The sequence below is a fragment of the Pezoporus occidentalis genome, unplaced genomic scaffold (assembly GCF_034315485.1).
Source record: "Pezoporus occidentalis ecotype Australia unplaced genomic scaffold, CSIRO_AGI_Poc_V1 ctg187, whole genome shotgun sequence".
NCBI classification, from domain to species: Eukaryota; Metazoa; Chordata; class Aves; order Psittaciformes; family Psittacidae; genus Pezoporus; species Pezoporus occidentalis.
In genome coordinates, this window is record NW_026913715.1 from 1,320,696 (window position 1) to 1,335,336 (window position 14,641).

At 52.2% G+C, this 14,641-nt stretch overlaps 1 protein-coding gene across 8 annotated transcripts in view; it reads right to left on the reverse strand.

Moving 5' to 3' along the window:
- RGS3 (regulator of G protein signaling 3) overlaps positions 1-14,641 on the reverse strand; it is a 75,174-nt gene that overhangs the window by 35,446 nt on the left and 25,087 nt on the right. For 7 of the 8 annotated variants that reach the window (XM_062616003.1, XM_062616004.1, XM_062616005.1 and 4 more), the window contains 3 exons: positions 12,932-13,122; positions 11,127-11,210; positions 4,212-4,323 (listed from right to left, as the gene is read on the reverse strand). In XM_062616003.1, the coding sequence (XP_062471987.1) occupies positions 4,212-4,323; positions 11,127-11,210; positions 12,932-13,122 (387 nt within the window). Of the gene's footprint in view, positions 1-1,113; positions 1,203-4,211; positions 4,324-11,126; positions 11,211-12,931; positions 13,123-14,641 lie in introns of those variants that run through there. The other variant, XM_062616009.1, reaches the window with a different exon arrangement.

The following is a 14,641-nucleotide window of genomic DNA, read 5'->3' on the forward strand; positions in this document are numbered from 1 at the left end:
CAATGTCCAAGCTCTCCCAGCACCCACTTCCATAAATCCCAGCAGCACCATCAGGAAGCATTTTCCTTGCAAAGCCAAAGCCTCTGATGGGAGTCCCTCAGCTACTGCTTCTTCCCTCAAGGGAGGGTTTGGAGGCAGGACCTGAGCCTGCTGCTGGCACATCACGAATCCACCATCCGCTTCTGCAGCTCCTGCTTCCCAAGTGGTCACCAACACAAAACCCACCCATCTTCTCCACCAGGGTCCCTGCTCCTCCCTGCAACCGGACCAAAGCTCGCCAGGCTGCCCTGCAAAGCAAACTGCAGAACAACATCTCCCTTTCCAGCGCGAGCCACTTCCCCTCAGGAGCTTTAAGCAGGCTGATGTGAGGAACAAGTCACTTTCTAGAGACAAGCACCCTCAGAAAGGTGATGCTGGAGTGTAACAGCCTGCGAATGACCCTGTTTCCCTTGGGCCTCTCTATTCCTTCTGCAGTAACAAGTGACCCCAACAAAGCCCGAAACCATCAGAATTCAGCTCCTTTTCAAATTCCTCTCCATTGAGCTTTCAATCAAGCATTGGCAACCTCCACAGCCAGCAGCTCCTATCCCCTGTCCCTCCAGCACTCACTGCTAGGTGTGGCCAAGCAGCCCAGTGCCTATAGGACACAGAAAGCAGGGAGCCAGCCTAGGCTAAGGAACTGCTTGAATCCCATTTTCTGCCAGGGATTGCCTTTAGAGGGACAATAAATGGGAGGTAAGAGACTGGCCCCAGGCCAGCAGCTGGGCTCGAGCCAGCGCCCATCCCCAGCGAGGGCAGAGCTGGGAAGGGCAGATCCGAGCAGATCTCAGCACAAACCAGGATTTCTTCCATGAAGGTTTCCCCAGTGTCTGGAGGGTGAGGCTGGAGCACTGGAGGCTGCTGTGCCCTGTGCTCTGCTCATCTCCTGCACCCCAGATCGCAGAGGCCACCAAAGACGAGGCGAGAGGCACAACCTTGTCCCGGGGTTGTGGCAGCTCAGGCTCACATGGGGCTGCATTCCCTATGGAATCCACACCTTTCTGACAGCTGAACAGCGCTCAGGCTCAGATTCAGTGGAAAGCTGAAGGAAACAAGGAGGAGAAGAAACCAAACTCCAGGATATTTCAGCGCCTTCCTGCTGTGTTGTGGCAGGGACTGGCTTGTGTTAACTGGAGCCGTCCCTGCCCCAGGGCTGGGCTGCTGCGAATGCTCCACACGGACAAGAGGAGGTGGGAGTTTTGTGGGGACACGTCCCCATCTGCAGCTCAGCCTCGTCCCATGCTGACGCGTGGGGCAGGACTCACCCAGCACAGCGGCAGCCTCCAGCACCGCCCCACACCTCCTGGGCAACCCCAAGAAAACACCCACTGGCTGCAGGGTTTGGGTGGTCTGTGCCAGGAACTGGGCCAAAAACATGGGAAAAGAGGGAAGATGGTCCTGGATCCTTTCCACAGCTCCTGGTGTGCCTCAGGGGACCGTGGCAATGTCCATGGCAAAGGCAGGACCCCTCCTGACCACCCCGTGTCTGCTCCACAAAGAGGGGTCTCAGGGAGGGTACTGCAGGGCCCTAGGTACATCAGGAGAGAGGAAGGTTCTTCTGCACACCCAAACCTGGCTACCAAGAGGGGACAAGCTTGTCACCCCCTGTGGCACATGTCCCTGGGGAGGTGCAGCAGGGTTCAAGCCCTGGGTGCTATCATGGAATCATGGAATGGTTTGAGCTGGAAGGGACCTTAAAGCTCCTCCAGCTCCAACCCCTGCCACAGGCAAGGACACCTTCCACTAGAGCAGCTTGCTCCAAGCCCCTGTGTCCAACCTGGCCTTGAACACTGCCAGGGATGGGGCAGCCACAGCTTCTCTGGGCACCCTGTGCCAGCGCCTCAGCACCCTCCCAGGGAAGAGCTTCTGCCTAAGAGCTCATCTCAGTCTCCCCTCTGGCAGGTTAAAGCCATTCTCTTGGACTGTCCCTACAGGCCCTTGGCCAAAGCCCCTCTCCAGGTTGCTTTCTTTCCAGCATCACTGGGCAGCAGGGAGAAGCTTTGGCAGGACAGAAGACTCACAAATCACATTCTTTGCCTCTATCTTGGAGCTGTTTGCTGTGAGATACAGCGGGGTGGGATGTCAAGGACAGCAAAGCAGCCCATGAAAATCGTTTGTTTGCAGGATCCCAGCTCAGTCCTGAGGTTCCTCATTCCAGCTGCAGAATAGGAGAGCTCTTCCCTATCCCAAAGCCAAGTGCACCCACCCAGGATGGGGGCAGGATCCCAGCAATGTGGTGACCTTCACGTGGAAATTCCCACAGTATCTGGTGAGGAAGCCAGCCCTGTCACACTGGAAACATTGGCTGGTGTGGTGCTCATCAGCCCTGCTCGGCTTCTAAAGCAGGAAGACGGCACATTGTACAGCAGATCACACTGATCTGCTTTCGCACAGTGCAGCGAGCGGCAGCAACAGGAAACATCACAATGGTCTGTAGTGCACCGGAGATGTCCCGATTGTTGTACTCAGCAATACGCCTGTTCCTATTCATGTGCCATTCAGTCCTTTAGGAGACCAGCAGAAAAGCCCTGCCAAAAGGGATGGACACCTTGCTTGTTCCACCCGCCTTTGAAGCAGCCCTGCCTAAAGCAGGAGGATGAGCTGCCTCAAAACCAACTGTGCCGGATTCCTGGTGCACAGGAGGTGGTTCAGTGCTGGAGAGACAAGCACCCCCTTCAGAGAGGCTTGTTAAAGCTCTTCCAGATGTGATCCAGCCCAGTTATTATGGCAACAAGGAAGTAAGTGGCAGAAAAGCACTCAGGAAATCCAACTGCTCTGCCTGAGGTTAGGAGCACATTCCTGTGCCGAGCTGTGAACAGATCTGGGTGCACAGAGCCAGGACCAGAATCACCAGGGAAGCTGATTCAAGGAAGTGAAGAAGAGCAGAGTTGTTCCATGCAGCGCATACATGCTCCAGGAGCAGACAATGACCAACAGCTGAGCACTCCAACCACAAACAAGTTTTGTTTGGCTGTTTCATAGAAATAAGCAGCACCAAGAACAAACCCCAGGGAAGCTTCAGGGGCTTCTCTAAATGGCTCGTGCCGTGGTGCCCCATCACTCTCACTGTTTCTGCCCCCACCAAAGAGGTCCCTGAATGAATCTGGGAGCAGAAATTATGGAAATGGGAAATAACAACTGAGAGGCAGCCTGTGGTGCCCTGCTCAGCACTGCAGACCACCAGCACCGAGGCTCACAACAACATGGCACACATGGAAAATACAGCCCATCCACAGAGTCACGGCAAGGGGCAAAATCCAGCCGGAAAATGATCCCTTTGGAGAAGCAGCCTGGATCTAGATGAACCCTTTTGGTGAGGGCCATGGGACTGCATAAAGACATCATCCTCACACTGACACAGTCAGGGGACTGCACACAAACCAAACCCATACCCAAAAGTGACTGCACCAAAGAAGGAACAAGGTGGGACTGAACTTGGGGCCAAGTGGTCCCACAGTAGCAAACAGAATGTGGTAAAGCAATTCATTTGTTCTCCTTTTGACCCTGAGCACCCGAAGGCCATCTTTTGTACAGCCTCATTGCAACTTGAGATAACTGATTTCAGATCAGCCCCTGCCGTAGAAGCCCTCTCTGAGCCCTCAGCTTGATGGGAAAGCATAGCCAACAGAAGAAGGGCATGGTCCACAGCCTGCCACTGAGGCCAGGGTTTGCTCGAGGTTTGCTCTTTCCTCCTGCATGGGGGAGGATGCTGGTGCAGGGGGAAACTGTGGGCGGTTGAAGGGAGAAGTAGCAGAGTAAAGGTCAGCAGGGCTCAGTCAGGCTCCCCGAGAGACAACCTCTGAACTCCCTTGAGGGTAACCTCAGACTTCCCCTTCTCTGCCTCGGCAAGCCCCAGCTGCAGGCAGGGTAACACCAGCAAGGGAGCAGCCCAGCACAGCCAGAGCCCAGGGAATGCCAGCCCCAAACCCCCAAGAAATGCACCACAAAGCCCTGGAAAGCAAGAGGTGGCACCCACGTGCCCTCAAGGTGTCCCAGGAGATGGAGCTCCTGGGGACTGTGTTAATGTAGGGACAGGGAGGGTGGTGATGGCCCTGCACCCCACTGCAGGATGATGTTAGAGTGGAGTAACAGGGTGCTATTCTGCTGCTGGCTAGAAACATTTATAGCTAGTGGCATGAAAATGCACCAAACTGCTGCCTGCAGACACTCACCCTCCTGGAGCTTAACACTCTCCAGGTAGAGAGGGTTCCTCAGCACGTTGCAGCGCCCAGGCTCGTCCTCCTTGGTGAAGAGCAGCAGGTCAGAGTAGACAAAGAGAGTCACCTGGAAGCACAAAAGCAGAACCTATGAGACATTCACCTCTTGGCACTGAGACAAGGGAAGGTCCTGGGCAGGTTCTCTGCCCTGGGGAGACTCACCAGCCATGGCAGGCAACCCAGGCACCCTGTCCTAAGGGCTGATCCCTGCTACAGCCCTTGGGGTGCTCCCAGACCAGGCTCCCCGCACTCAGCAGCCACCCACTGAACCTTGTGGAGCCCCGTGACAAGAGGGACAGACCTGCCCGGCAGTTTAACTCCACACAAACACACCCTCTGCTCGCTCATGTCACTTCCCATTTGCATGAGTTATAAATCAGAGGAGCAGGAGGAGGGAATAAGCTGCCGACTAATCCCAGCACGTTGCAGAAGTTGCAACCTAAAAGCAAACGTGATCTCCCAGGACACTTCTCACTTCCCAGGGCTCCCTCTGGGAAAATAACAGTTTGGCTTTTAAAACAGCAGTTACAGGAAACAAACTTGACACGTTTAAACCACGCTGATGGGTCGAAAGCAAACACTGAACCCCCAGCTCCATGCCTGAGCAGTGTCCTAGAGCCTGGGAGCTACTCCAGAGCAGTGGTAAATGCTCATAGCTCAGAAGGGAGGTTTTGTTCTGTTTCTGGCTCTTGCCTGAGGTCCCTGCTTCAATCAGCACAGATCAGTGGGATCTTTAAGAATCAAAGTGGTTTGGGCTGGAATGGACTTAAAGTTCACCCAGCTCCAGCCCCTGCCATGGGCAGGGACACCTTCCACTAAAGCAGCTTGCTCCAAGCCCCTGTGTCTAACCTGGCCTCAAACACTGCCAGGGATGGGGCAGGAATGGAGCTTCTATACTGGAGATCCCTGACCCAGGAGCCTACTGGAGGCGAGTAGCTCAGTGCAATCACTGTGCCAGGAGCCAAAGTTGGAGCCTGTTTCATTCTCCAGCAGCAACTGGGGACATGCAGCGAAATGCAGAAGATGCCAGGAAGCAGCTGCAATGCACCAGTGGACATTCTGGATACCAGAGCTTCTGCATGCTCCCAAGCCACATGCTGCTCTCTGCCCAGGATGCAGCATGGGAGCACATGGCTGCTTCTAACCGCTCCTTGGGATGCTCCCAAAAACCTCCTCCAGCAAAGGGAAACTGCTTTGCAACACTGAACAAAACAATGAAGGTTTTGTGGCCTTTTAGCAACCCTTTTGCAAAAGCAGAAAACAATCAAGCATCCCAGGGCCAGGTTGGACAGAGCTTGGAGCAAGCTGCTCTAGTGGAAGGTGTCCCTGCCCACGGCAGGGGGAGGAACTGGATGAGCTTTAAGGTCCATTCCAATACAAACCAGGCTGGGATTCTATGATCCAGGGGCTCACTGGGAGCTATAGCACCACCGCCACTAAGTTACCTTCGAAAGGTGACTGCTCTGTCCTAGTACAGTTTGTCTCCATGCCCAGCAGCTGATGGACACGTGTCAGCAGGAGGACAAGCTGGGTATCAGTTCATCACACGATGGTAAACTCATGCCAGGGCAGCAGCATGTGGCTGTGAAACCAAAAATCAAGCCCTTGCCACAGGATTTCTCCTTGCTGTGCCAATTCATTTCTGTGGGATTCTTAATAAGCACAAAGCTACTGGCACAGCTTTAACTGACAAACCAGACAGGGTCTGCTTTTCTCTGTATTACTGGGAAAATCCCTTCCTCTGCTCTCACGACACTGTTGGCCTTGTGCCCACACTCACCCTCTTCACTACCTCTACTACTACATTATTATTAATACCAGGAATAACAAAGTACAAGCTGCACTATAAACTTTCTCCCATGCCCGTCCTGTGTCAAAGGTAACTTCTGGGACATGTCTGGTGCCATCCCAGGTTCCTCAGCCTCAAATAAGTGATGTTCAGGGATTCTGAGAATAGCAACTTGAAGTGAAGGAGTCAGCATCATGCCCCATCCCTGGCAGTGTTCAAGGCCAGGTTGGACACAGGTGCTTAGAGCAAGCTGCTCTAGTGGAAGGTGTCCCGGCCCATGGCAGGGGTTGGAACTGGATGAGCTTTAAGGTCTCTTCCAACACAAACCAGGCTGGGATTCTGTGAGATAAAAGAAGGATCAGGAAATGGTCATGCTGGAAATGGAGAAAAGAAAATGAAGACACATGGAATTTTAAAGGGTAGAAGAAAGATGAGAAGGATCAGCAGGAATAAAAATACCACTTCAAAACCAAGCAGGTTTACACAGGGCAGCATGGAAACAGAAATACACAAAAAGTATTTATAGGTAACATTGTGTTTTTATGAGAAGATAGAACCAGAGTGATCTGGATTGGAGGGGACCTGATTGAATTCAGGATGTAGAGAAGATAAAAGCGCAGCCAGTGTGGGTCACATAAGAGCATCTCTATTAGATGCTGCTTCCAGGAAGACACTTGATTTTAGATGAGTGCCACACAAACCAGTTTACAGAGGTCCTGCTGCTCCTCCACATTGCTGGGGGAGGAAAAAGAGAGTGTCCCTTCTACCCACAAAGCCAGAGCCTGCCAAGAGCACCCCAGCACTGCCCTGGGCTGCAGCAGACCCTGATCACAGCACGGGGAGCAGGATCAGCACAGCTGAACGCTGGAAACTCGAGGTATGGATGACTCTAAGGCAGCAGCCAGCAGAGGGGAGGGCTTCAGGAAGTAAGCTGGCACTCTGTCTAGGGTTGTCATCCCACTGCTGACAGGCTGCAACGTGTCCCAAACAGCCCTTTGCAAACAGACCTGGTATCTACCATGAAAAATCACAGGGCTCATAAAAGAGCAAACACAAAAGAACCGCAGCACCTGAACTCACGCAGGCAAGACACAGGACCCACAAGAGCTGCCTCTTGCTCTGTCAGTGTCTTTGTGCGTTTCCCAGGGCTAATTTCCTGCCCCAAAATCAGAAATAAAACAAGTGACGTGATGACAGGACTCTGAAGACAGATACAGGCTCACCTATTACTGGAGTGACGAAGCCACATGGCAGATGTCACACAGACCTTAGGGGGATGGGAATAGATTTTACGGGGGGGGGAAATGTTCACAGAGGCTGACACTGATGTGTGGGACACAGTGCATGTCTGCATGCTGTGCACACAGCAAAAAGCAAAGCCTCAGCTGCTGATAGATTTGACTAACTACAGAATATAACCAGGAAGGCATTGCTACACAAGGAAGGGCCATGTTTAAAGTGCTTCCTACAAGAAAAAACATGGAAGCCAGGAGGGAAAGCAGCAGGTTAGTGCACTTCACAGAATCATTAGGGTTGGAAGGGACCTCTGGAGATCATCCAGTCCACCCCTCAGGATGAGAACAAGAGCTCAACGCCTGGCAGAGCCTGGCCACAGGGCGCAATAGCCACACATTGTAAAGCAAAGCAGGGTAACAAAGGCATTGTGAAAAGTGCTCAGAAATAAAGCCTTGTAGCCACAGCACCTTCATATTCAACCTTAGGAACTGTTCCTAACCCCATCCTCTTCTGCTCAAACACCAGCATAAACAGTGATTGTGCAGATGGGGAAATGGTGAAAAACAAGGAAGAAAAGGCTATTCAGAGGCAGTGAAGAAGGGACAGAGTAAGAGGGACCGGTGTGGTGGAGAGAATAGGTAAGTGCAGGTTTCTGATGTTCTCACCCAAAAATGTCTAAAAAGGGCTGAAAACAAGATCTTGAAATGTCTGTGCCAGGGAGAAGGGTTTTGGTCAGCCAATTGCATTGGCCAAACTCAGCCACCCACTGAAACATGGAGCTGGGAGCCCTGTCCCAGGCCAGGAGTGCCAGGGACTTGCAGTGCAACACTTGGGATGAGAGAGCAAAGCCTCTTGCTCTGCTCTGGACATGCTGGTCCATGACCTCCAGGCTGCTGGCCAAGCTGGGGGCTTTCAGAGCTCAAGGCAGGACCATCCTGATCTGCAGAAGAGAGAGCTGGGAAAGGGATGAGCATGATTCATGCTGTGAAGGTGCCTCAGGGCTTTGGCAAGTTGCCTCCACGTACATTAGAGATGGACCCACAAGGACAAAGCCCTTCGTTGCCCTCATGGGCAACCGCAGCATCATGCAGGTTCCTCTGGCACTCCACAGACTGAAGGGATTTCAGAAGAGCATAAAATGGGAATTGCAACAAAGTCTAGACAGGATGTGATTAAAGCCTGAATAAGGATTGCCCCAGAGGTAAGGTCAGGGAAAGGACAGATCCTGGCAGGCCTCCAGAGAGGTAGGTTGACTCCTTCAGGAGATGGGAGAGTTTGCTCAGTGATGAGGATGCGGGCCCTGATGGCAAAGCTGCCAATGGGGAAAGGTTCTGGGTGGGTTTGAGGTTTTGCGGGCTGAAAGGAGCAGAATTAACCAGGATCTCCAGCCCCTGCACCAGGGCCCTCCTCTCTTGAGCCGTAACAGAACAACATGCAGAAAAAGCTCCTGCAAAACACAGGAGCAGGGGTCTAGTTTGAGAGAGACAGGGTGGGAAGAGCAGTGGGAAAGTGGAAAACCCCATGGAGCAAGGAAGAAAGGACCAATAGGAAACAGGACAGCCTCTGTTCAGGCAGCAGAGAAGGCTGGAGAGGGAGAGAGCTCAAGTCCAGCAAAAAGAGAAGTCAGAGCCCTTCTGTACCAGGGGAAGCTCCACTTTGTCCAGGCCAGTTTCGGTCTTGCTGGCTTCAGAAGCTTAGGTTCTCATCTCACAGCCCATCAAGACCAAAGCAGAGCCTATTGCTCCATTGGAGAAGGGAAGTCTCTGGCTTTCCAGAGACCTGCAGCAACCCCTGAAAGCTCTGCAAAGCCTGCCCTGACCCTGTGACACACTGCAGGCATGAGACAGCCCTTCCGTGGGGACGTGGCTGATGTCCAATGTTGCTACCCTCAACTGTCAGCTCCCAGCGACAGGGAGCCATGCAACGGCACCATGCTTGGGCTCACACCAAGGGAAAGGCACCTGCCTTCCAAAGCAGACACTGCCACATGCTTTTTCCCATTCACTGCTTCTGTTTTTCCACTCTGCTTAGTCACAGCCTCCTGACTTGCCCCTCTGCCAGGCTTGCACAGGCATCACAGCCTCAGGGCACCATCATTCCCAAACAGTGTCTCACACTCCTGACCAGCATGCAGCATCCTGCCCTTCCCTGGCAGCAGCTCCAACTGGGAAATCCTCTTCCAGCTTCATGCTCCTCTTCAGGGTATCATAAGCAAACAGAGTCCTTTCCCTGAGATGCCCTCCTCCTGATCCTGCCCAAGCTGGGTGTCTGGAATGGCTATTTGGAGACAGAGCAGCACATCTCCTCTGGACATGCTTGTCCTGAGGCTCTCCATCATCTAAATATGAACCCCCCAGTGCACACACATGCTCCACCCAGGCTCAAACAGCATTAGTTATTCAGTTATTGTACATTTGGCTGCTACTACAGACCTCTGAGTCTGGTCTGAAAGTGAACAAGTGCAAGGTCCTACACCTGGGTCGGAGCAATCCCAGGCACAGCTACAGGTTGGGCAGAGAAGAGATTCAGAGCAGCCCTGTGGAGAAGGGCTTGGGGATGTTGGTCGATGAGAAAATGAACATGAGCCGGCTTCAGTGTGTGCTCACAGCCCAGAAAGCAACCGTATCCTGGGGTGCATCCAAAGGAGCGTGACCAGCAGGTCGAAGGAGGTGATCCTGCCCCTCTGCTCTGCTCTTGTGAGACCTCACCTGGAGCATTGTGTGCAGTTCTGGTGTCCTCAACATAAAAAGGACATGGAACTGTTGGAACAAGGCCAGAGGAGGCCACGAGGATGATCAGGGACTGGAGCACCTCCTGTATGAAGACAGGCTGAGGAAGTTGGGGCTGTTCAGCCTGGAGAAGAGAAGGCTGCATGGAGACCTCATAGCAGCCTTCCAGTGTCTGAAGGGGGCCTATAGGGATGCTGGAGAGGGACTCTTCATTAGGGACTGTAGTGATAGGACAAGGGGTAATGGGTTAAAACTTAAACAGGGAAAGTTTAGATTGGATATAAGGAGGAAATTCTTTACTGTAAGGGTGGTGAGGCACTGGAATGTGTTGCCCAGGGAGGTTGTGAATGCTCCATCCCTGGCAGTGTTCAAGGCCAGGCTGGACAAAGCCTTGGGTGACATGGTTTAGTGTGAGGTGTCCCTGCCCACGGGAGAGGGGTTGGAACTGAATGATCTTAAGGTCCTTTCCAACCCTAACTATTCTGTGATTCTATGAACTGCAAACGAACCAGGAGAAGCATCCTGACTTCAGGCTGGCCTCCACATTTCCAAACCATCATAGCACAGCTGATACTCAGCTATGGGTTTACCTGATTTTCATTCATGAGGGTGTGCAGAAGACCCTGAGCAGCAAAGAACAGCAGCACAGACAGGGAAAGAGGTTTTCTACAGGTCAGTGCCAAAGCTTCCCCAAGTTTTTAACAGCCCTCTGATAACACTGCAGAGAAGCAGCAGAAAGAAGGAAAAGGGGAATTTGGACAAGGCATGAGACCTGTTTCAGAAGCTGGATTTCTGGAAGCTCCTTTTCTCTGTCTAGTTCTCTAACCTGGCCCATAATACTCTTAAACTCCCTCTTTCTGTGTCTGAGTGGCCTCAGCTACCAGACTGCGACCAGCAGGCATTTGCCATGTGCAGTTTCTTTGTGAGCATGAAGGAAGACAAGAAAATAGAGATTTCTAGCAGAGGAAAGCTTTGGTATTGAGCTTATCCCATGATAAACTGACTACAAGTTTTCCAAATACAGTATTGATATCAGCACTACACAATAAAACATTTCCCTTTGCAATCTGCTGTATAAGACTGCAGAGAGCATGTTTAGAAAGCTCAGAGTCTTACCTGTATGGTCCTGGTCCTACTCTCATGAAGCAGCAGCTCCTCTGACAGCAGCAGAGTCCGGGCTGGGTTACAAAGATCTAGGGGCTACATTTGAGAGGAAACAGGAGAAAAAGAGACCGAATCAGTCAAACCTTCCACTGGAAACGTGGTTTGCCAGAACAAATTTCCACCCCCAAACCCACTTTGTCTGCACTTTGAGCTCTAAGTCATTCAGGAAGAAGCCACCCCACAGTGTGCTCAGAAGGACAGCCGGCCTGCAGTCCAGCCACACGATAAAAAGGCTGAACACAACACCTACGTCAGACCAAGCTATAAAAAGACCATCAGCCTCCTGCCTCTGCACGTCAACTGCTCCGCAGCGTGGGCTTGGGGATGGGTGCTTCTTAGCAGGAAACACAACCACAACAGTGGCACGTTGGATTCTCACACCCCTCAGACAAGAACACGATATATGATTTTGTGGATTAGAGTCATGGAGCGGTTTGGGTTGGAAGCGACACTAGACCACGTTGCTCCAAGTTCTGTCCAGCACTGCTGGGGATAGGGCAGCCACAACTTCTCTGGGCACCCTGTGCCAGCACCTCAGCACCCTCACAGGGAAGAGCTTCTGCCTAAGAGCTCATCTCAGTCTCCCCTCTGGCAGGTTAAAGCCATTACTCTCACAGGAAGTTAAAGGGACTTCAAGAGGGCTGTCACGCTGAGCACTCAGCTCCCTGGTTTGTCCCTTCCCTGTTTAATGCTGGAGAAGAACAGGACAGGTTCAGTTGTCCCAGCTGCAGAATAAACCCTAACAAACCAGTCCAGAACAATCATCCTGAGCTGCATGACCAGCAGGCACATGAGGACCTGCAAAGGGGCCTTGCAGTATGTGAGAACATAAAACCAGTTCCTCAATTGCAGCAACAGCCCAGACTCAACCCAAGACACGAGTTTTGGGACTAAACAGTCTGGTTGTGACCTTCCACAAGGCAAACTGTGCACACAGCCAGGGCTAGTGGACACACTGGTGCTAATGTGAACAGCCACGCAGGTGCTGTTGGGGAGGATGGAGATGAGCACAACGCTACCCCCCAGCACCAGCCCAGCCCCACGTTTACCCCTGGGTCTGGATCAGACTGGAGTGATGGACAACATGGATCATGGGTTTCAGTTAATCACCACCATGAGCTGACATGACACCGCTATTGCCTCTTGCAGGGGAGGACTAATGGTTCTCCACAGGGATTCAGCAGTAACATACTTAAACATACCGGATTGGATGAGGTTTTCTGGGGTTCTGGCCATATGAGGGACAAAATGTAAGACACAGATGTAGTTAGAGCTGCTATCACCAAAGTCAGGGCCAAGTCTGAAGAAAAGCATTCATGGAACTGGGGAGGGAGAACATCCCCTGTCAAGCCATTTCTGCTCTGGATCCTTGTCTGGGATTTTAGTGTTGGCCACCAGCTAAACAAAGAACCTTTGCACACTGTTAACAGAACATAGAACCCATGGAACTATGTGAAACTGGCGGCTGAAGCCCAGCAGCTGGGATACCTTCTCCTGACTCAATCAAGCACTCAAGGACCAGATCTGAAAGCTGAAAAGGGAAAAATATCCAACGGAGAATCGCTTGGGCAGGACACAATTCCCTTTAAGAATGTACCCAGTACTGTGCTAAGTACAGCCAGCACCAGAGGGGATCCATGCATTCGTGGGATATACTGCTGGGAAACAAATCCACTTTGCATGGCAGCCTGCACCCACCTCCAGCAGCATGAATTGAGTGCATCAGATCCATAACATCACACTTCAGCTGCCCTTACCTGCACAAAGATGGGGAACACCAGCACTTTGGGAGCCAGCGTCACGTAGGTGCCGTAGCTGGAGTGTGGGATGTGTGGCCTCACTATGGTGCAGTTTTGGTAGTTCCCATAGCTCTTCATCGTCTGCACAGTCTTCATGAGCCTGGATTTTCTGCCGGAGCCCGTGTGTGATTTCCCTTTACATGCATTTCCTGGAGTGACAGAGGAAGCAGAGAGAAACCCAGACTCAGGGGATTGCTCCCGCTGAGCTGCTGCACGCTGCCAGCTTGCTTCCTGCTCCCACAGGCTGCAGGAGGGCAAGCAGAACCTGAGGGGAAGAGCTAGAGCCCAGAGCTGCAGGAACACCCACCCTACTGCTGTCAGAGTTCCCCAGGGATCCATGAAATAACAGCACTGAGCTCACTTCTAATGCAAACTGACTTCTCCCTGGACATTTCTGCTCAAGAGCTACTCGCCTGTTGGACCAAGGACAACTGCATCACAGCAGCAGCACAAACACCTCCGGGTGTGTGCAGATGAAAACCCAAGGAAGTCACAGAATCCCAGCCTGGTTTGTGCTGGGAAGGGACTTTAAAGCTCACCCAGCTCCAACCCCTGCCACGGGCAGGGACACCTTCCACTAGAGCAGCTTGCTCCAAGCCCCTGTGTCCAGCCTGGCCTTGGACACTGCCAGGGATGGGGCAGCCACAGCTTCTCTGTGCACCCTGTGCCAGTGCCTCAGCACCCTCATAGGGAAGAGCTTCTGCCTAAGAGCTCATCTCAGTCTCCCCTTTTTAAGTATGATCCCATTCCCCTTGTTCTAGCAAGTCCAGCTGCAGGTCAGCTCTGTCACTGCGTGTCCACTGCTGTCTGCACAATGTGTGAATACAGAACTCTGGAGGAAGAAATGTGCTGTTAGACACCTCCCTGTGCAGTACTGAAAGTACAGCATTAACACAGAACAACCCCAAACATGACTTTAAATGGACATTCTTGAATCACAGGAGCACCAAGGAGGGTCCCACCATTGGGGAATACCATGGAAGTATGACCCTTCCCTTTGCAGGGAGGGGAAAACTCGCTGTGACTTACTCAGCATGGAGAGAAACACTGGAAATTTCAACCTTGGGACATTTTTGTCCATCCACGGCCAGCCTGCTGTGGATTCTGGGCATGGGAATTAGCAAGGTGCAGGAATTTCACATGATGGGGTGCCTAGTGATGGGCTAATCATGGTTTTTAGAAGATATTAAGATTGGAGGTGTCAAAGAAGGGCACAGGAGTGACAAACATATTCATGGCATGGGACCAATCCATGCCTTTCCAAATCACTCCCAGGGATGCAATGGCTGCTCAGATGTGGGGGTGTATTTATAAAGGATGAGCTCATTTTGCATGAGGCTGGCACAACACCAGCCACTGGGTTCAGCATCACATTTCAGTGCTGGAAAATGTCCAAGCAGCCTGACTGGACTTCACTTTGTCCCTCTTCACTGCAGGGAGCTGTTATCCCCACTCAGAGCAGGGATCACACAGGAGCCTTCCCCTCCAGCCTCCCACCTCAGCTGGTTGAACACAGCTCTGACTTGCCCAACAAGCCAACACACCAGCTAATGCAGCCACCCCAAACCCTGCATCACTAGAGGCCAGGAGACATCAGGTGATGTGTCAAACCAGCCCCAGCATCCCAAATGCAATTGATAATCCTGTGATTGAAAGCATTATTGATAA